Source organism: Passer montanus, unplaced genomic scaffold, assembly GCF_014805655.1.
Source record: "Passer montanus isolate IOZ18808 unplaced genomic scaffold, ASM1480565v1 scaffold23, whole genome shotgun sequence".
Lineage (NCBI taxonomy): Eukaryota > Metazoa > Chordata > Aves > Passeriformes > Passeridae > Passer > Passer montanus.
In genome coordinates, this window is record NW_024366926.1 from 3,918,211 (window position 1) to 3,938,852 (window position 20,642).

A 20,642-nucleotide genomic window follows, 5' to 3' on the forward strand; every position below is an offset into this window, starting at 1 on the left:
TTAAGTAATTTTAAACAGAAAAAGAAGTTCTCAAATTAAAACATTACTTGGTAACTGGATCAGGCTGTCAGCTCTTCATTTCAAAATCTGATACCCAGCAGTATCAGATTCACACTTCTGCAAGTATGGCTGGCCCACCCAGTGCAGCTCCATGCAGGTCCTGTCTGTGCAGACACCACACCCACATGTTCTTTGGGTTTTCCAGACTGATCCATGTCTCCTTCCACAGGGATGCTCAGGAAAGCTTGTCTCAAAGGGTTAAACCACAGCAAGGCTCTGTGTCCCAGCTTTACTCAGAAGCAAAGTGACCTGAGGTCAGCTTAACTCACGGCAAAAGAATTCCTTACATCTCAGGCATTTAGTTAAACGAATTTACCTCAGGATCCCTGTAAACGAGCTGTAACAGGCTGAATGCAGAATGGGCTTTCCAGTGAACCTTCAGACTCCACTGAGAGTGACAGTGACACACAAAAACATGGCACGTGGCACAGGACAGGCATCACTACAAGGCTCTGTCACCATCCACCACACCTGGGAAACTTGCTTCAAGTGGCCAGGAGCACTGGGAAGTAGTAATCTGTCTATAATGAGCTGAACTGAGGTCACTGAACTGATTTCCCCAGGCAGCAACTGCTGACAGCTTCCTGTCACAACTGAGAACCAGAGATTTCCATGTGAAAGGGTCATCTCATTACCAATTCCCAACAGTGCTTGACCCCACCCTGTCTGAGATGAAAGATGCACATTACCATTTCTCCAAGTGGCTTTCCAGAAGCAGCTTGCATGGAATGACAGAACTGTAATCCTAATTTACAATCACAGGGGGCTATATGCTCTACAAACTACTTTTGCTGCTTGTACAGTACCTTTTGTAGAGAAGCACCACAAAGCCACCTTATCATTCTCCCAGGGAATCCTGCCAGAAATATGGGACTCAAAGGACAGGAAACACTACATGCATTTTTCGTTTCTCCAGCCCCAGCAAAACATTTTCATTAGTACCTCAGATGCCCATGAGTCCCTCAGCAAGCACAAGTGGTGATTTTGAGAGCAGAGTTGCAGTAATTTATAGAGGTTACAACTCGAGGCAGTCTGTTCTGTGCCTCTAGGCAGACTTCACTGTGTCTGTAACAATGCAGATGCAACCTTGTGGCCAGAACTCATCCACTTCAGGTGATGAAAGGGATTCATCCTGACACACCAGTGCACAAACTGGTGCAGCTGAAAACAGGCACATATTCATGTCTGCAGACTCTGCTGCAAGATCACAGTCTAATAAGTAGCTAAAATACAGCAACACTCACTTGAGACAGTTGTTCATCTCAGTCTGTGTGACTTGTTTACGTGCTCCGCATGATCTGCAGGTTTACCAATCTGGGTGAAATGCAATGACAGATACAACTACTGAGATTTTGCAGAAGTGTTTTAGCTGCTGTGATACTGAAGAATCCTGGAGAGTCAACTCTGGGGCATGTAACTGCCTGTCTATTAAAATCTGTTCCAGATTATCTTCTCTAGGATCAGATTTATTAGCCTAAGTCAACTGGGTAATACTGCTCTATCAGCATTGCTTGCAAAATAACAAATAATTTATAAAAATAAATAAATAATAATAAAACAACAGCACATAATGAATGATAATAATTAATAACAAAATGCAAAATGCAGGCAGGTAACACAAAGCAATTAGAGTGATGCTGCCACAAAGGCTTTACTGACTGGCTTCATTTATATGCAAAATCTTTTGCTTCAGCAAAAGCTCCATTTTTCATCACGAAATTACAGTAGGCATTTTAGGGAGTGCAACCTACATAAAGGGAGACAAAGGGCAGTCCATAGCCTAACATCCCCTTACAAAGTGCATTGCTCTCATCTCCAAATATTTTAAAGCAGAGGCTCTTCAAAAACTCTCCTTGTGATTGTATTTGAGCTGTATTGCTAAGCTCAAATATTCATGAGTATTTAATATGATTATGGATGAGAACATTTATAGCTTTGCTATATTACACTTGATGTTTTAAACTGTCATTATAGGCTTCAGCATACTGAATATTTAGGAAAAAATCCTTTACAGTGCTGGAAAATGCAGTATTTAAAATCTATATGAACCCTATAAGAAAGGTTACGGCTGTATGCTCCAATTTGCAATAATTCATGTTTAAATAACTATATTCAGTACTCAGTTTGCCCCCAATCCTGAATTGCCATTTGTTTTGAAGACTGATGCAGGATTGGGGCTGCACTGCTTGAAAACAAAGCCCATCCACATAATGTTCCAAAGGCCAACATTACTCACTGAGAAATATTAATTCAGACCCTCTGCTTTCACTTCAGTTTTGTATACCCAATCCGTGCAGACTCCAAGGCTGCTAGAAACCAAGGTAAGACATTCATGCCTAACTTCAGACCAAATTTTAGTTCTTTCAAGTTTAGTCTCTCTGAAATACCTACATCTACCCTAGAATCTACCATTTGCTCCGTATCCAAAGATAATATACTTTTCTGGTTACCCTTCGTATTATGTAGTCATCATACATAAATAACTGCATCTAACTCCAGCATTTTAACTGGACACCTGCATTTGCCAGCCACTTTTGGGGGGATGGAGCAATCCTTCACAACACAATCTCTGTTGGAATGAAACATAACCAAGTTCATGAGGGCTTGAATGATGGAGGCCACACGCAGAGATGATTGCTTGAGAGAGAGCTGCAAAAAATGGTGCAAATGGATTACTCTGCTGGACCTCACGTCTTACCATGTCAACCAAAGAACAGGATAAGGGCAGCAGCTCCCCTGATACCCAGCTCTTGGAGAACAGAGAGGAGGAGAGAAAACCCAGCTTTGTCCTCTCCATTTCAGCACAAGCTGTTAAAGCCAAGCAGAGCCCGTGTAGCAGGCCTTAACTAAGGCTATGTCTCTCCAGGAGCTGAAATTCAGGTCAACGGACAATAACTTCCTCCAAAAGTAACCACTGCTGCAAATGTTAATACTCTACGCAGATTAGCCCAGCGACAGAAAAGACAGCTATTTTTGTTCCTTCGTGCTTGTAGCTCCTCCAGGGCTGGATTTCTCAATATATTTGACCTTTGCCTTCCATCACAATAATCTGAACAAACCAAATTGGGAGAAAACAGTGAACCAAATCTCAAATCTTTTTTTGAGCTGTTTGACCTAGCCCTTTACATGTTCTTGTATCTTACATCACACTTCATTACAAGGAATGCAAATAGCCATTTTTTCCCTTCTATTCATTAGAAATACAGAAAGTACAAGATAATCTTTCTTAGAAAAGCACCAGTGCAGTTTGTCAAACAGCGAGCAAGGAAGCAGGGGAAGTACTGGATAAGATAAAAGCAATAAGGGTTGAAGGTTTAGGAGATGGGATACATTACAGAGGATATGATGTAGAAAAACAGAATGAGATTAAGAGAATTAAAATGAAGTCTAAATATCTGGAAAGTGGCCAAGCAGCATGATTTCTTCAACTGTTAAACAACTTCGGTTATGGAATAGGAGATACTAGGCTTATGTAGCTAAACTGTCACTAAAAATACCTTGCCAAAAGAAGTCCTTCACTATCAGCAGATGAGCTTTATCTTCTTTGACACTGTGCATTAGCTACACAAACTGACATTAATTTTAGACATGAGTGTGAATTTCTGACAGAAAAATCTCAGTTCTCCCTGCTTTGGCAGTGTAACTGCTGACAAGCTGGATGCTGAGCCTTCTTTCCTTGTCATGGAGAAACCCCCCATGCTCTGCTCGGAACAACCACCGCAAAGCGAGAGGAGCGATCACTTCAGCCTCCTGCCAATATTCCATTTCTGCAGCTTCTCCACAGGCTGCCTGCCACCAGTAGAGAGAGACAGCCCTTGCCAAGCAGGCTTCAAGCAGTCTTACTCTGTAGCTCTGAAATGTGTTCTGAGGATCTCTTTCTGGATGCTTGGCCAATTGGTTAAGTCCAATACCTAAAAGCAGTGCTGCAAGTCCTTTCCTCTCCCTATCAAATCTTTGTTGGTACAGATAGTCACAGTTCCAGCAATATAAGACTGCACATTAACACTGGAGAAAAGGGTATTTGAACTGTTGCTCACAATCTTTGTGTCTGGACCACAAGACTGAACTGCCCTGGAAAGATTAAGATCTGATAAAACACATAGCTGACATACCAGATGGTGAAACCTAGTTTAAATAAAAATCTACATCCCTAATTCTAACCTATTTGGGTCTTTAAAAAACTCATTAGCCACTTAGGAAGTGTGAAGCCTTGCTTTCAATGCCTCTTTTGCCACATGAGCATTTATTTCAAGGTGTCACATCTGCTGGACTGGTTACACACACATCCAGATTCACGAGCCCTTGGTTTTTCACCTCCAGTGAACTCTGCCTTCCTCAGTCTTCTGCAATGGAATGAGGTGTTTCCGTCTCTGTACCTTACAAAAATGCTTATATCTTTTCCATGCTGTCTTAGGAGCAGAGATTAGTTGTGGCAACAATTGTAGAGCTTTTAACACATACACTTTGGTTTAATATTAGGAACGCCAGTTGCAATTCTGAACTGCAATTCTCTGCATTCTACACCAAAAAATATGGACAGCTAATTTTTAAACTCTCCTGAAAGAAATGATGAGTAAACTAAAAATTATTCTAATAGCCACTTGGGAGCTTGAGTCATAGAGATTTAGGCATTGAACTCAAATTCTTCTAATTACTTTGTTTGTTATGAACTCTGTTAATAGATTTAAACCGAAATTCCCAAACCACCCATATGAATGCAAGTTTAAAAAATTGTTTTGCTTTTCCTTGTCAGAAATTCACAGTATTGTGCTTACAGTAATTCTCACATTCATGTATTCCCATGCATACTACTGTCTTATGAGCATTTTTTTATTTGGAGAGGAAAACAATTATTTTAAAAATATTCTTTATCTTTTTGTACTAACACAACAAATGCTTTAATCCTGAAATTCACCTTCATCATCTACCAGCAACATCTTAAGATAAGGCAACCATGTAGTCACTAGGACAAGCTTCATGTTCTCTCCCTAATCAATGGAAAAAGATATGCTCCTTAAAAAGACAGCAGGCAACATCTAGCCTAGGTACAAGGAAATGTCTCAACATATTACAGGAACCTAATTTCTATTTTCTCTCTTGAAAGAAATCTACATCTTTCCAAGAGGAAACTCAGGGGGATAGATTAAATTAATTGCTTCATGAGACTAAGTTTTACTAGACAACTCAGTATTAGTCCAGAGTGATATTTTACAAAGATCAATACAAATTCAACATTGATATAAGGAACTCACTTGTCTCTTCTTGGTGATATCACGCATCTTTCAAGACTGATGACTGAACTAAACTGCTTAGGTGTCTCCCATGTTGAAGACTTTGGATGTCAGCCAGTGGGCTCACTGCAGAAGTGGAAGTGCTAACGCTGCACTGCATCACTGCAGTGACTCAACAGAAACCCTCTCACTCAAGAGTGTTCTTGCACCTGAAAATAACCTCTGGCTACTGCTGCAAGCTCCACCAGCACATTAAACACTTCTTCAGCACAAGCACCCAGGAACTGCGCCCAGTGAAAGAACCCAGTAAAGCTACTGGCCCCAGTAAGGAGTTTTACGAGACCAGTGGATTCCCACAAGCTGCAGAGCAGTTTCTGAATACACTAGAAGGACAGAGAGACCAGAATCATCAGCATCTGAGGGCAGACACCAGATCACAAGGCCAAACATGCAGACAGCATGCAGTATCCATCTCTAGAAATTATATAGCACCTGGGTGCTGCATTGGAGTCCTTTTCCACCAAGGATCCTTTGTCAAACCTTCTGGAGAGAAGTACTCATATTAACTGATAGAAAAGGGAGAAACCTGCTTGAGCACAAGCCTCCTTGCACTGACACAGTCTGAAGGCCTTTCACCATTATACTTCTGCTCTGCTACCAAAGCAGCAATACAAAACTGATAAACAGTTTAGCAAACAGCAAGAGGAAATGGGAGAGCAACTCCATTTCCATTTGGCTCAAAAACAGCTTTAGCACTGAAGTTTAACACAGAGCCCCAGTCACTGCCTCCATCAGATCACCCTGACAAAGTAGATTTCTGACATTACATTTCTGCCAGCAAACAGGGCATAGTAAAAAGCCCAACTTACTGAAAGCAGTTTGGTCCAAAGACAGTGGCAAGATTGCAAAGATTCATCTTGTTCTCCACGTGATGTTCAGCAACCTTTACCAGGAACTGGCACAGGTACTTCAGCAAGCAGTAATGAACATCAGGCAGTTCTTTAAGGAGTTCTTTCAAGTAACTTTCCTTCTGCATGTCATTTCTAGAGTCTAGGAAAAAGAAGAGAAGAAAAAACATATGTAATATGTATATGATTTTCTTCATTGCTGCCAACGTAATTACATGGGTGAGTGCGTGCTAACATTCACTCCTGTTTCTGCTCAGAGACACACAGCTCCTCAGTTTTCCTCAGGGAATGTGCATGTTTGTCCTTGGGCTCATCCTGGCCACCAAGGGCCATCACAGCAGACAATTTCATTCTTACCTTTATGCCGTAACCTTTTCCTGAGCAGATTGAGCAGCTACTAACAGTCAGCTAAGGGATTTAGAGCATGTTTATCCCCACCTGGCACAGCTAAATCTGCTTTAACTCCCTCTCCACCAGATCTTCAGATTCCATGCTCCTTCTGGATGTCGTCCCTACTTCCCAAACCCTTCTCATACTATTAGCTTCCCTTCCCATGAAAAGCTTCAAAAATAAGAAAGCAAGAATGGTAAAACAAAGGGTCTCCTGAAATGCACAATGTTACAACAGCACTACAATACCTTCTGTGGGTGACAACGCTGCTACATATTCAGGAAGGAGTCTTCCTTATGGGAAACAGACTGTTCAGGGCACTGCCACACTCCAAAACGAGTCAAAATGTGGCCTCATGTTAGAGAGCAGCCTTGTTATACTGTACAATATTCTAGAATTTAGGTATGGATAAAAGTTTTCCATATTGAACTGAGTCACATCCAAGTATTAAAGTAAAAATTGCACGAACTTCACAAATGCTGTGTTTATACAGACCCAGGTGGTGAACACAAGCTTGGCCTCACACACAGCTTGTGCTTAATTTTGTCCTGCTGCCGAAATTGAATTCACGTGCAAAATTTTTGCTCCCCTCATCTGTCCCAAAAACACCTTCCAAAGAGTGATTTGTACCCACCAAAATCTTGGATTTACATGCCACCAAAAGCAAAGTTTTGAAAACAAGTATTGTTTTCCCTTTATACTAAAACTGGATGTGTTAGTGCTTGCAAATATTAATTTCAACTCTCCACGAAAGTGAAATGTTACTGAAACTTTCCCATATGCATGAAAACCCCAAGGACTCTGCAACATCATTTTCAGACAGAAGACCTCATGCCCTGAAGGTTTTCCGCACCGATCTAATTATAAGCTGTGTCCATTAGCAGGAGGCCATCTGTGCATTTCTAGTAGGTTTTTTCCTTATTTATCAGCCTTATGGGTTGCTGGTGCTGCTCTGCTGTATGCCCTGCTACCAGCATGCAGAGAAGACTGGCAGGAAAACATCCCACAGCCTGTGATGCAAGAAAAAAAGAATATTTTACATTTGTTTCATGTTTTTTAGAGAGACAAAAAAGGAGGGGAAAACAAACATCTTTGAACACCTTTTAATGTACGTATGAACACCTCAGAAGTCTTGTCTTTGTTTTCATCTTTCATTTCCCAGAAATATTCCAGGGCTGGGCTGAACAGTGTTTCAGGAGGAGAGTGCTTTGAAAAGTGGTTAGCTGCAATATTATTTCTGTTTTACAATTAGACATTTGTCGTGGCTAATAAACAGGATTTATCCTGCAAATAAGTTTGGCAAACAAATGAGGTTTTTATATACTTATTAGCCACTTCATACAGCTGAAACTTGAGGGACTTCATCTGCTTCCAGGATTAGGATTCCTGCCTTTCTTGGCATGCCTAATACTGTACATGGCAAGAAAGCCTTTTTAAGTTTTATATGCATGATGAATTCAATTTTATTGAATTCATCATGCATATAAAACTTAAAAAGGCTTTTTTGTCTGTTTTTGTCTGTTTTGGTACCACACACTTACTATGAATTCTTTCATCACAGCAGACAAAAGTTTAAAATGACAGTCAAATTACACGACCACACATTTTAACCAACTGATTAACTATATCCTTGTCTTCTACAGATAAGAAATTAGCTCCTTCAGAAAAGTCAAATATCAAATATGCATGAAGCAGATAAGAAAAAAAGAATTTTATTTGCTTGCTTATCACAACCTTTTTTACAGTTACAGAGAGGAAAAAACATCATGACTTTGCTACTACCAATCAGCTTGGCAACAGCAAGAAATCTGATCTATTGCTGCAGCAAAATTTCAGGAGGCTTCTCAAGGCTGTATTAAATGGAATAACAACCAGGAATTTCAGTGAATTTGTATTTGCACTGATCAAAGTGGACGGTACAGTCTCTGCCTTGATTACTAATTATCTTTTTATGAATCTTAAAAGAAAACAACTGATTTCCATGTAGCCAAAACATACTCCTAACATACTTTTCTTTAGATAACAAAGCAACTAGCATAGTGTTTTCTACTACAAATTGCTTGCAGCTGTGATAAGGAAAGCCAAAGCCATCTCCCAGAAAAAATGTACCTCTTCCATCACCATCACCCTGTCACCTAATTAGGGAATTCCCTTGATAACTAATTGTCTCTCTGAGTCTCCCACTGGGACTTTAGACTGATGGGTACTTTTTCATTTCCTGGAGGAATTTCTATCCCTTCCAAACTAGGAAGATGCTAATAACCACCACAAAACATTCTGAACACAGGTTTGCCCTCTGACAACAAACACAGCTATTGGGCCTGTGGCCTTTAGTAGTATTTTCTGGGTAGGATGTCCCTGTTCATTAATCATAATGTTTCTGGGGTATGAATCAACATCAAAAATGTTATTGCTGGGCACAGTCACACCTTTGTTCATTTCTGTACTTTAAAGAACAGACACGGATACCGTATCACAAGATCATGAGAAATTATCCTAATTGAAGGATGTAGAGACATGAGACAGAAAACCCCATTTACTGAGCCATCAAGTTCCTTCTCTTTTTGAAATCTAAGAAAGAAAATGAGGCTTTGCTCTCTGTCCTCCTTCTCCAGGAAAAATACAAGGGAAGGAACTCAGGTTTTTCCTCCAAAAGAATCCAAAAATCAGAAGTAATTTGTTGATTTTCTTCTGCTGATGACATTTCACAGATTTCAGCTCTATTTTTAAAAACTGCTTTAATAATTCGTGGTGAATATTTCTTCAAATATTACAGCTTTTCAACTTTTAGAGAGCAAAAACAGTCTTGAGTCATAAGAACAACCCATTATTTGGAGCATTCCTCCTCCTTTTCAGTTTGTTTCAAATAAGTCACTAAGGTTTACTGAACTGGTGGTGACTATCAGAAAAACATCAGAGCACCAGAGTGGTTTATGCTACTCATGATTTTCAAGCACAGCATATCCAGTTATTTTGCCTAGGGGAAAAGGAGGAAAATAAGAATGAAGGCTAAGAGGAAGGTGCTCTCAAGGCAGACAAACTCATTCAATTTTTTATTTTGGGAGCCTTCCAAAAGCTATGTGCAATAGACAGCATCTCAGCCAACACCTGCAAGAGAAGCCTAGCTAGATGTGCAGTCAGCAAGGGTTTAAAACCAAGAATGAAATACAGTGGATTGGGCTGAGGAAGGGAAAAAAACAGCAGCCTCAGGCCATGTCTAGGCTCCTCAGCCTGAGGACACAAAACAGAGGATCAAGGAAGCCAGCAAGGGCAGCTGGCACCTCAAAGCTGAACTAGGGACTCATTACTGAGGAACAAGCCAAGGAGACAAATGAAAAGGACAGACAGTATCTCAAAAAATGTTAATTAACTAGAAACAGGAGTCTCAACAGTGTAGGAGGTACAGACACATTTGTGAGGGTGTTTTCAGTCTCATTTAATTTCAGCATACACCCACAGCTTGCAACAAGAGGGACATATTTTCCAATAGTTCATGCTATTTCTGAACATATTGAGTGTCTCTGACATACTAGATACACAATTTAATTCCCCAATTTATCTCTGTTCATGTTACTCCTTCATGCTGCCTGAACTTCACTAAAGATATGGTATTTATGCAAACAGGTGTGCATAATTGTTTTGCTCAAGTCTCAAATGGTCTGACCCCAATCAACTCCAGTCCAGAAGCACTGAAGCCACATTATCACAGCACCCTAGCCAATTATCTGTGCTGTGAGGTGAGGAAGAAAGGCAACTGCTCAGTGTCAGGCTACCACTGCATAGCTTCCAGCTGCCTTGCATGCTACCAGACTAGAAGAGGGTAGACAGAAAAGCTTGCATCTGTCAGCAGTTCTCAATGTACCCCCGGGAAGCTGATCTTTGGCACAGAGGCAGCAGGCTGTGCATCGCAGTACCATGGCACCCACTGGGCTGCAGGAGGTATTAAAGCATTTCTTTCCACCTCTGCAATCTATGGGAAGTGGGACTGCAGTCTCTCTCTGCCAAGAAAAAATCTGCTTCAGACACCATCCTTCAGTCATGATTCTGCCCCAGAGGAGAAAAAAAATCATTCCTTGTTTCCTTCAGGAGCAGAAATGTTGTAAGCCCTGCTCATAAGAAGGCTGTCATCACACTCCAGCTTGAGACACCTCACACTCTATCATAACAGCACTTTGCAGCACTCTATTTATCCTTCATTCCAACATCACAGCACACTTCTGCAACTCTGGTGAGTGTCATCTGCATAAAAATCCAGTTCCAAGAGTTTTTACTGTGTAATGAACATCATCATCATATGGTAAACAGAAGTTATTTCTCTGGCTTGGAAACAGCTCTGATAACACTAAAATGACCATAAAAGCCAAAAGAAAAGGTTAAAATAATGTCACAAGAGCCTGGAAAATCACAGATTTCTAATGAATCAGATTTCATGCACTGCTGCAGTTACCATGGTGTGAGAAACAATGCTCACTTTTAAAAATTTCAAAGGTTTATTAAACCTTAACAAAATACAACAAAGGACTGAGTAAGGAAAAATTACAGCACTGGGAGCATGGCTCTCATATTCTCATACACGCTCATGCACAGAACAGCTGCTCCACCTTTTATACCTCTGGGGTTGCAAAAGGTAACCTTGGCCCCTCCCAAAGTCTGCAAATCAACTCTTCTTCACCATGCATTGGTGGAGATTGCTTTCTTGCAGCTTGACTGGAGTCAGGTGCTGTCATACCATGCCTCATAGTCACAAGCCTGCCCTCCTCCCAGCTGCCCTATGCAAGGAGCACAGGTACACATCCTCCCTCCACATGTCCCAGCTACCAGTGGCAACAACACAAGAGGGAGAACAGGGACAAAAATCACAACATCAATAAAACTTCTCATAACATACACATAATATTCATCCCTTAATTGCTAGAGCAAACCATCTCATGACCCATCTATAACAATGGTTAAAAGGTCAGCTCTCATGTATTCAATTTTGCAGCCATTGTTCAGATTGAAATTTGACCTCTATAATCCCCCAACACAAGCTGTATTTTTGGTTCTGCTTGTTCATTTAACTCAAACAACTGCTGGCTACTAAGTGTTCTGTAAACTGACCTGTTGATCCAGAAGGGAGCTGCTCCTTCCCTTCCACTCCTCCCATTCCTCTCTCTCCCTGAAATAGGCAAGGCTGTTCACAAGCACCAGACAAAACCATGCCAGCCATCACAGGCAGTGAGCAGAAAGAGGTATGTGAACTAGAACTCACATCTTGCTGCTGCCCACCAAAAAGATATAAATTCTATAGGATGAGCAATGTCAAGAAGCCGGAGTGACAAAATATCATTAAACTTAATTAGACTGAGTAAGAAAGGAAGACAGAGTCCATACTTCACTGTACCTCCACTGGAAGAGGAAATGAAACAACAACAAAAAAGAAATTAAGAGTACAGTAGCACTTTGTCTTGATGAAAGCAAGTGACCTGTGAAAGGGGTAAGAGCTGGGCATACAGTTCCTCGTATGTACAGATGTCTTAAGAGCCAGTGATCACGATATAGAAGATAAGGAATGAAAAGCCAGAGGGAATAAACAAGCTCAGGCAGGGATTGCTGTATGGGAGCTGCTAATTTCTGGCTGAGATTTCTCAAAGTACAACGCATTTCACACAGTTCTGCTCTGCAGTGAAGCCTCAGCCACAAAAGAAATTGTGATGGACATTTTTCACCCCAGAATTCCCTGTAAGGAGCAGCCTTTATTTGTCAGGCACTGTGAGGAGACTGGCTGACACCAAGGCCACTCTCAGTGTGTCCCTGGCCTGTGCTTGCAACACACAGCTCTGGCCATTCCCATCTCCCACTGCCACTGTCCTTCTCCAAGGACACAGAGAGAATGCCAGGACACACCACAGTACACTACACGATATTTTATGGAACTGCATAGTCTTGGCATTTTGTTGAATATTAATTTAAACAAAAGTAATTTAGGATTTGAGGGCAGCATGCAGAGCGCTGTTTCACACAACACTGCCCAGGCTGCAGACAGCAATGCCAAACCAGCTGCATGGAGTTCCTGAACACTAACAGGGCAGCTTCTCTCTTTTGTAACAGGGCAGATTATTTCTCTTTGATTTGGTAACAAATTTCATAGCTGGAATTGAAAAGGGTTACAGCTACAGGTAAAATTTGTAATTTTCAGTTCAGCTACTTTTAATTAGAGGAATCATTCTCTAACCATTTTTATATTAAGTAAAGTATGTGTTCCTCTCAGGCCAAGATCTCAGCTGGCTTAAAAATGCTGATAACAATCCCTAAAAATACACCAAAAGAAATCTAATACAATCCTAAAAAAACATTTCCCATGCCAAGCTTCAACAGGAGGGAATACAGAGGTTGTGACAGAGCTTGTATTTGCCTTCACTGTAGACATGTTGCAAAGTGGCTCCAGATTCAGAGTTATTTTTTAATAACCTGCTGATTCAGAAACAGTTTGACTTTCTTCACAGTTTACAAAATGAACACCCAGGCATGCACTGTCCTGGTACCATTTTGCAAGCAATACCCTTACACGTACTTTGATAAGTGAACAGATAACTCCTGCAATGCTGCACAGCTGGTTGATCATTTAACTGCAAGCAAATGCCCACCTACTACTTAAGCTTATCTGAACACGATGAAAATCATCAGTGCCTTTCATAACTACTCATTTATGCTGTATTTTCTGGGGTGTGAAAAACCCTTCAAGTTTTCTCCAAACTTTACAAAAGCCTTCCCCTTGTCACAACAGCCAATTGGCAGTTTTCAGTAAGACTTTTTACTCCCTAATCAAAATTTTAATGGCAGTAAGTTTGATCTTATTGTGAAATACAGGCAAACTTAGCTATGAAGACACGTCACAGTTGGATGGATTTTTGCAGAGCTGGGTTCATAGGTTACACCAGTAACTTTATTTGGAAACAAGAAAGTTTGGTGAGTAAATCTGCTAAGTAACGATATCCATCTCATTTCCCTAGAAAGTACTGGGGGGATTTTGCCCTTCCTGTAGGAGACAGAACAAATTAACCTTTCCACAAACACCACAAACAGCACTGTTCACAAAGGACACCAGCAGTTCCTGGTACAATATACCAATATGACCTTTGTGGGGGCAGAGATATGGAACAGCAAAGGCGCGATTTATTTATTTATTATTAATTTACACTTAAGCTGTGATTTATGAGAAAGAACATAAATACAACTCATGAGTCAGACCTGGTGAAATCTGAAAGTCCCCAAAGAAAGCACAGCAATAACCAGAAAAAAGGGACTTTCTAAAACAATAGCACCTTCCTACACAACACTTCCTGAACTCTATCCTTGTGCCCCCGACAACTTTAATAAATAGGGAAGGTATTTTACAGTCCACATACAACCTACAACTGAAATGTCTGCACTCAAGGTAAAGCATAAAGCTCTTCTCCAGTGCACCATCAACACTTTCTATAATGTACAAAACAAAAGGAAGAAAGAAAACATGGTACTATTCTCACTCCTCTTGGAAATGGCTAAACCTTCTCTCCACTGAAGGCAAGAGAAGTGGAAGGGAGACCTCAAGACAAGTGTGTGAGAACTTTGCACCATCTTCCACCAGGGATGATGTCAGAGAGCATGTTCCTCCTCTGTATTCTCCAGTAACTTTACCCACTCACCCTGCAGCTTCTTAGGAAAACATAAAGAAGTGTTGACTGCCTGCAGCAAGAGAGATGAACTGTCAGTGACCCACATGGTCAGGGAGCAGGGCCAACCACCACTTATTCCACCTACCACCACCAGAGATTGTCAGATACAGATGAAAATGAACTAGATTGAAACTTGCATAACTCTCTTTAAAATGATTTCTCAACTTTTCACAGCAGAAGTGGTGGTCTTTCCTATGGCTGATCCACCACTTGAAGGTGGATGAGGGGGTGTGAATAAAAGAAAAAAAGAAATCTTCCAGGTTTTGTGCTATGACAGGGAATAGTACATAAGGTCTGCTGTTACTTGCAAACTGGTTCTTTTTTTTGATGGACAATCACAGTACTTAGTGAGAAGCAGAAACTCTGGCAGTGGGTACTTTCAGCCCAATCTGACAAGCAAATGAAGTTCTCACTTCTCAGCGTCCATTACAATGAAACTGCCACAAACCACCCTAGCAAAGAGAAGTAAATCTATGTCCTAAAGAGACTGCAATTATTTCTACAAGCATACCCAAAAAAAAACCAGCTGATCATTTCACTTTTTATTCAACACATAAAACTAGATTAGAAAATCATAAATAGTCCAGACTTTATCAAATACATGAGAAACATTTTTCTGCCTCTTGTAACAGAACTGCACATCTGGGAGCAGGTAAGAGCTGAAGTCAAAGGAAATGAGGAACAAAGTAAATAAAATAAGAAACCAGATATCCAGAAAGAAAGTGCAATGAAGGATGAAGACTTCACCCCTCACTTACCCTGGTAAAGCTGAATGAACCTGGGACGTAAGGCAGATGTGATAACTCCATCTGGCAACTCCCTCAAAAACAGTTTCAGCAGACTGGCTGCTGAGTACACATCACCATCTTTAACGAGCTCCACTTCTTCCCCACGCTCGTACTGCAGACGCAGCTGCTCCACCATTTTCATGCTGCCGTTCACTCTGAAGAGACCTTCCTGTGTCATACCTGTAATTGTATAGAGATTGAGCTGAACCACCACATCCCAGTGACATGATGAAACAGATGTTCTAGTTTGAGTAACAACGCACATTTAGTAATACAAATGAGGGCAATTAATATACCACTATATATATATAAACTCTGTCCCCAGAAACCCCCTCTAGTCAGGTAGTTAGATTATGATAAATAACAAATACGAATGACAAGATCTTGAGGCCTGGGATACTCTTTTGAGAACTCACTATACTGCAATGCCACTGAGTTGTCTCACACCATGAGAAATCAACTGAGATAGACATTTTCTATTGGTATATTTCAACAGAAAAGGACCCTACAAAACCCTTCAGTTGTTTCATTTTTGCAAGTTTCGTTTTCTGCCATACTCACACATTTGGATTACTTCCAGCTTCATGTTCCAGGGTAACAGGTGCTTAACTGTGACCATCATGAGGCAAAAACATCTCCGTATGCGCTGAGTGCAGCAGTAACTCCATAGTGAGTTCTGCAACTTTATGGTAGTAGGAAATCTCAATAAGCAAATAATGTATCATGGACAGCCCAAAGCCCAATTCACAATGAAAAAGTAATGTTATTGATCACTACAGGCCAGTAAAGGAGATGTACAAAAAAGGAGGCTTCAACAGAGGAAGCCAGACTAACCATGCTAAATTGAACAGCACTTTCTAGGCATTTGTTAAGATTCAAAACCTTCTGTGAAGACCCTAAAACTGACCTCTGGAAATTATTTTTCCGCTAGAATACTTTCACTGAAAAAATTCTGCCTTTGTAATACTGTGTCTATACGCCTGCTTGTTCTTTCTCAGAAGCATAACACTAGGAGGATTAAATGTGTATTGTTTTCATCAGCTCAGACTAGACATCAAGGAACTGCAACCTGACAGAATGCTTCCAGTCCAGGAAATCAATTCTGAGGCAACAGAGTTTGTAGAGAAAAATAATCTCTTTTATTGGACTAGAAGACAAACTGCTCTAGTAAGGGGAAAAAATGGACAAGCACTGAAAACATTTTACTTGACTAATATGAGATACTGCTGGCAGAGTTTGTATTCCTGCATTCACAACAAAATGCATTCTCTTGTGACATGCTGTGCTGCCATCTCGAGGGCAGAAAAACACCTCATCTCAATAAAGATTTTTGGTTTTGCAGCACTAGGTGAGCAAAGGCCACAGACCCCCACACAGATCAAACTTCCTTCCCCCTCTCATTCATTTATGGCAATAAAGAGAGGTTAGAACATCCTGAAAACAGTAATTAGAAACTACTAAATACAGCACAGGGAAATTTGGCTTCATCTACGAATTTGGAAACAGGCAGCTTAATGCAAACTCAGTTTAAGGGTGTAGCTGCCCAACAGACAGCTCAGCCTGGGTGTCTTGGCCTTTGTTAAAAATGCCTTCACAGTTAACTCGCCATTCATTCACAAAACAAACCTAACACATACACACAGGACATTTCAACAACTTTCAATATGAGAGGGTATCTTTGAGATCTTGCTTGCATTTTTGAGAAAAATAATGGCCTTTATCTTTATTGGGGCCAAATAATCAACTTGGCATTCAGAAGCCCAGCTAATCTTGCTTCAGAGTAGAAAACTTGGCTTGTTTAGTCCATATTTGGGACATAGTCGTGTGGGATTCCAATCTTTTTATGGAACACAGAGCACAGCCCACAACTTCCAGTCAAGAGTGTCTGTCAGTTTCTGGTTTTGATTAAACCCTAAATGATGGGAAGCTTTTTCCATTCTTTCTCTCCCAGTGTCCCAGCAGACCACTTTATGCAGGTTGAAGTACATCAAGCAAGAGGCTGCTGTGTAAAGGTAGGATCATGTTTTAAATTTGCACTGTACCTTAATCCAAGCTAATTTTCAAGCCATGTTTGCATCTATGAGCTTCTGAGGATCTACTAGGATACAGTCATAGAATCTAAGCCTCTACAGCTGGATTATCATTACTGAGTAGCTAAAAGAAAACCTTAGGGTAAAACCAGATGCAGCTCCTTAGAAGATGACATTACCACCACAAAACCTTTTCCATTGCTGACCAAATGCCATACAAGACATCTGTGAACCAGTGGTGCTCTAGATCTCTGCAAGGAGATGTATTTCAACAACAGGAATGAAAGTCCATTAAATGAATGCAAAGAAAAGCTAAGAACTGAATACCTACTTCCTTGCAGGGATTAATAATACTGGAATATATCTGAAAACCTGTAAGAACTTGTATTCCTTTCCAGTAATATCCTCTGATGGGATGTGTGTGTGTGCGTGTGCCTATGACTACCTCTATAGAGAAAAGGTGTTAAAGACAAATGTTTTGCAACTGGAAGATGACACAAACCTTCACAAATGGAATACATTCCATTTATAAACTGAACAGCTTGTTTATGAGTGTGCTGCTACCTAACGCTGTAGTCCACCTTTATAAACATGCTAAAAAGTTGGTTCAGCATCAAGGCAGAAAAAATAAGGAGCAAACCACATACAGTAACATTCTTTATCCGTGGTTCATGCCACAAAAAAAACCCCACGTTCTTCCCTTTGAAGAGTCTTACATAAAAAATGCTGCTAAGGAGAAGTGACTCCGCTGATCTTACCATGATGGGTGAGGTACTCCACTATATTCCACACAACTATTGGGATTCCATTTTTGCTCAGTCCCTGCTGCTGGAGCTCCAGAAGACTGACACCAAACACCTTTGGACAGGTTGTGTCCCTCTGCTTGCTCAGTGGAGACACAGCTATCTTTTTCATGTCCTCCTTCAATCTCACAGCCGATTTGCTTTGCTTAAAGGAGCAGAGGGAAAAGAAATGGGCATTAGTCACATTTGCTGCAGAAGGTTGTGTGGCCACCACACAAGCACACCCATCCTTATGCTCTAGCATAAGGGTTTGGTCCCACTTCACTTTAATCCACAGGAAAAAACCTCTGTGAAGTAGGAAAGTAAAAAGGAACAGAAGAAAACACTACAAGAGGAACAAGAATGTAGGTGGTCTGCAGGTAAGGGAGAAAGGCTTTTGCAGACAAGCTTGTTACTAGAATAACAAGGAACTGGGAGTAAGCAAGCAGGAGACTGATGTTGTTAACTCAGGAAACTCACGTGGGTTACAAAAGTAACTGGCCAAACACAAACAATCCCAACACACCACCAGTAGCTCAGCCTGGCTCCAGGATGTGTGTCAGGACAGCACTCTGGAGAAGGTTCACTACACTCTTCTTCCAAATACTGTTTCCTAGGGATTCATTTTGGCCACTCTCAGGTGAGACGCACCCTTATGAAAGATCTTCTGTTATGTTTAGTATCTGCTAAGTCTGAAATTTAATTACTGAGGTTTTAAGGTTAGAAAGGGAGTATGTAATCTAATCACACATAACAAGAGGGGTGGAAAACCCACTGCACAATAAACCCTTAATCCCATAGGTTCTTCTGGAGGCACAACATTCTCACAAGTTTTCAGTTGCAGTAACAGAGAAACCATGGGAAGACAGTTAATAAACCCCAGGGGAATAAAACTATACATAATTAATTTATAGGATTGATAATACTCAGAAATCTTAATCAGCCTACAGGATTGCACATTTGGGAAGACAATTCAAGGCAGAGCAGCAGCATCACCCACCACAGTTGCAATCACACCCAGGAACTGGGAGCCACTGCTACCACAGTGAAAGCCCACCATTGGCATGGTGCTTAAAGATAAACTTATACCTACCGTGTTTCATTAACAAACTGGTAGTAGAAACTGTACACATGGAGAATATTGGATAGTAACAATAAAAAAGGGCTCAGACTCGCCTAAGTCTTGACACTTCACTATGTTCACAGATTTTATCACAACATACATATTTTATTTTAAACAGGCCTTTAAAATCTCTTGAGACACAATATTTTTATTGTAGTCTGTAAGCAACATGAACATCTGCTATGTTGCTATTAAGTGTGACAGTCCTTTCAGATAGAAAATGATCTGGCAGTTCACTCACTTGGCTGTGCTTTTCCCATTAAACAGTTATTTGAAGCATATGTGTGCTCTACAGTCCCAGGTCCTACACAACACTCATGTGATATTTACGAAAGATGTTGCTTATATAAACATCACAAGTATGTTTTACTATTTGTGTAACAGAACCACAATATTGCATTATTGTGACCACTTTATAAATATTTACAATGAACAGTAGATGCACCAGTGTTTGAACTAAAATTTGACTAACATTAAAATACCACATCTCTTTTAAAAAGACCATTCAGGTCTTCCATTCGGGATTAAATGAATAATAAACAAAATTTATTCCAAGCAGAGACATGACAAGGTAAAAATCATGTGCACTAAGTTAAATTCAGAAGACAGCAAAAATCCTTTGAGCAGTTTCTGAGCAGCTGTGATGCTTAGGGAGCTTTGCCAATTAAGGCCTTCAATTAGCCTCACAATCTTCCTCAGTTACAGGTCTGCAGCCTGTTTCAACATTTGAAAACCTGAGTCACTGAGTCGGATTTACTTGGGGAAAATCACTATTTAAATCCACATGAGAACTGACAGACATTTGCCATGACCACAGAAACAAGAGGAAATTTTTGAGCTTGCTTCGGAATCTGAAGAGGCTGCACTAACTAGGAACAAAAAATTATATGGTTATCCAAAATACACATCTAACCAAAATCAAAATAAAGCCATCCCCCTCAAAACAGGTCTGAAACAAAGGGTTCAGTGTTATGTTGTCTTATAGACGGAAGATCTGACTTTACCCAGGGAAAACGCGTCCAAGTATTAATGCCACTGTTGCTGATTTCCGAGACTGGGAAAGCAACTTAATCATCCCTGCACGATGCCGCCAAAAAGTTCCGCCCAGACACTTGGAAAAAAGCTATTTATACGCCACAGGGACGCACTTTTACAGCTCGTCCAACAACTTTAACGCAGGGAACGCGGCAGCGCAGTTGCTCTCTGGATTTAAAAAAAAAAAAAAAAAAAAAAAAAGGTGGCGGGGAACTAAAAGAAAACCGCTTGGAATCGTCCTTACGAATCTTTGCCTTTCCCAAACAAGCGGCAGCTGCCGAGCGGGGAGAAGAAGAGAGAAAGAAGAAAGAAGGAGAGAACAGATGGAGAGCGCTCGGGACGAGGAGAAGGCGGCGGGCCCGGCCCGGCCTCCCTTGCCCCGGCCCCGCCAGGGACCCCGGCGGAGGGCGGGAGCAGGAGGAGGCTGATCCAGCCGCCATCCAGCCGCTCCCGGCCGCGCCGCCCCGCTCCCTTGCCCGTGCCGCCGCCAGCCCCTACTCACGCGTACGGCCAGCGCCCCGGCCCCCATGCCGGCTGCCGCTCCGCCCCGGCCGCCCGCCCTCGCTGCTCCCGGCGGGCCCCTGCCGGCGGCAGCCCC

At 41.2% G+C, this 20,642-nt stretch overlaps 1 protein-coding gene across 6 annotated transcripts in view; it reads right to left on the reverse strand.

The window, feature by feature from the left end:
• Positions 1 to 20,602, reverse strand: part of FAM13A (family with sequence similarity 13 member A) — a 117,865-nt gene extending 97,263 nt beyond the window's left edge. For all 6 annotated transcript variants that reach the window (XM_039710446.1, XM_039710441.1, XM_039710445.1 and 3 more), the window contains exons 1-4: positions 20,547 to 20,602; positions 17,863 to 18,052; positions 15,045 to 15,254; positions 6,161 to 6,341 (exon numbers count right to left, since the gene is read on the reverse strand). In XM_039710446.1, coding sequence (XP_039566380.1) covers positions 6,161 to 6,341; positions 15,045 to 15,254; positions 17,863 to 18,052; positions 20,547 to 20,573 — 608 coding nt within the window. In that variant the 5' untranslated portion in view covers positions 20,574 to 20,602. The remainder of the gene's footprint in view (positions 1 to 6,160; positions 6,342 to 15,044; positions 15,255 to 17,862; positions 18,053 to 20,546) is intronic.
• Positions 20,603 to 20,642: the final 40 nt, after the last annotated feature.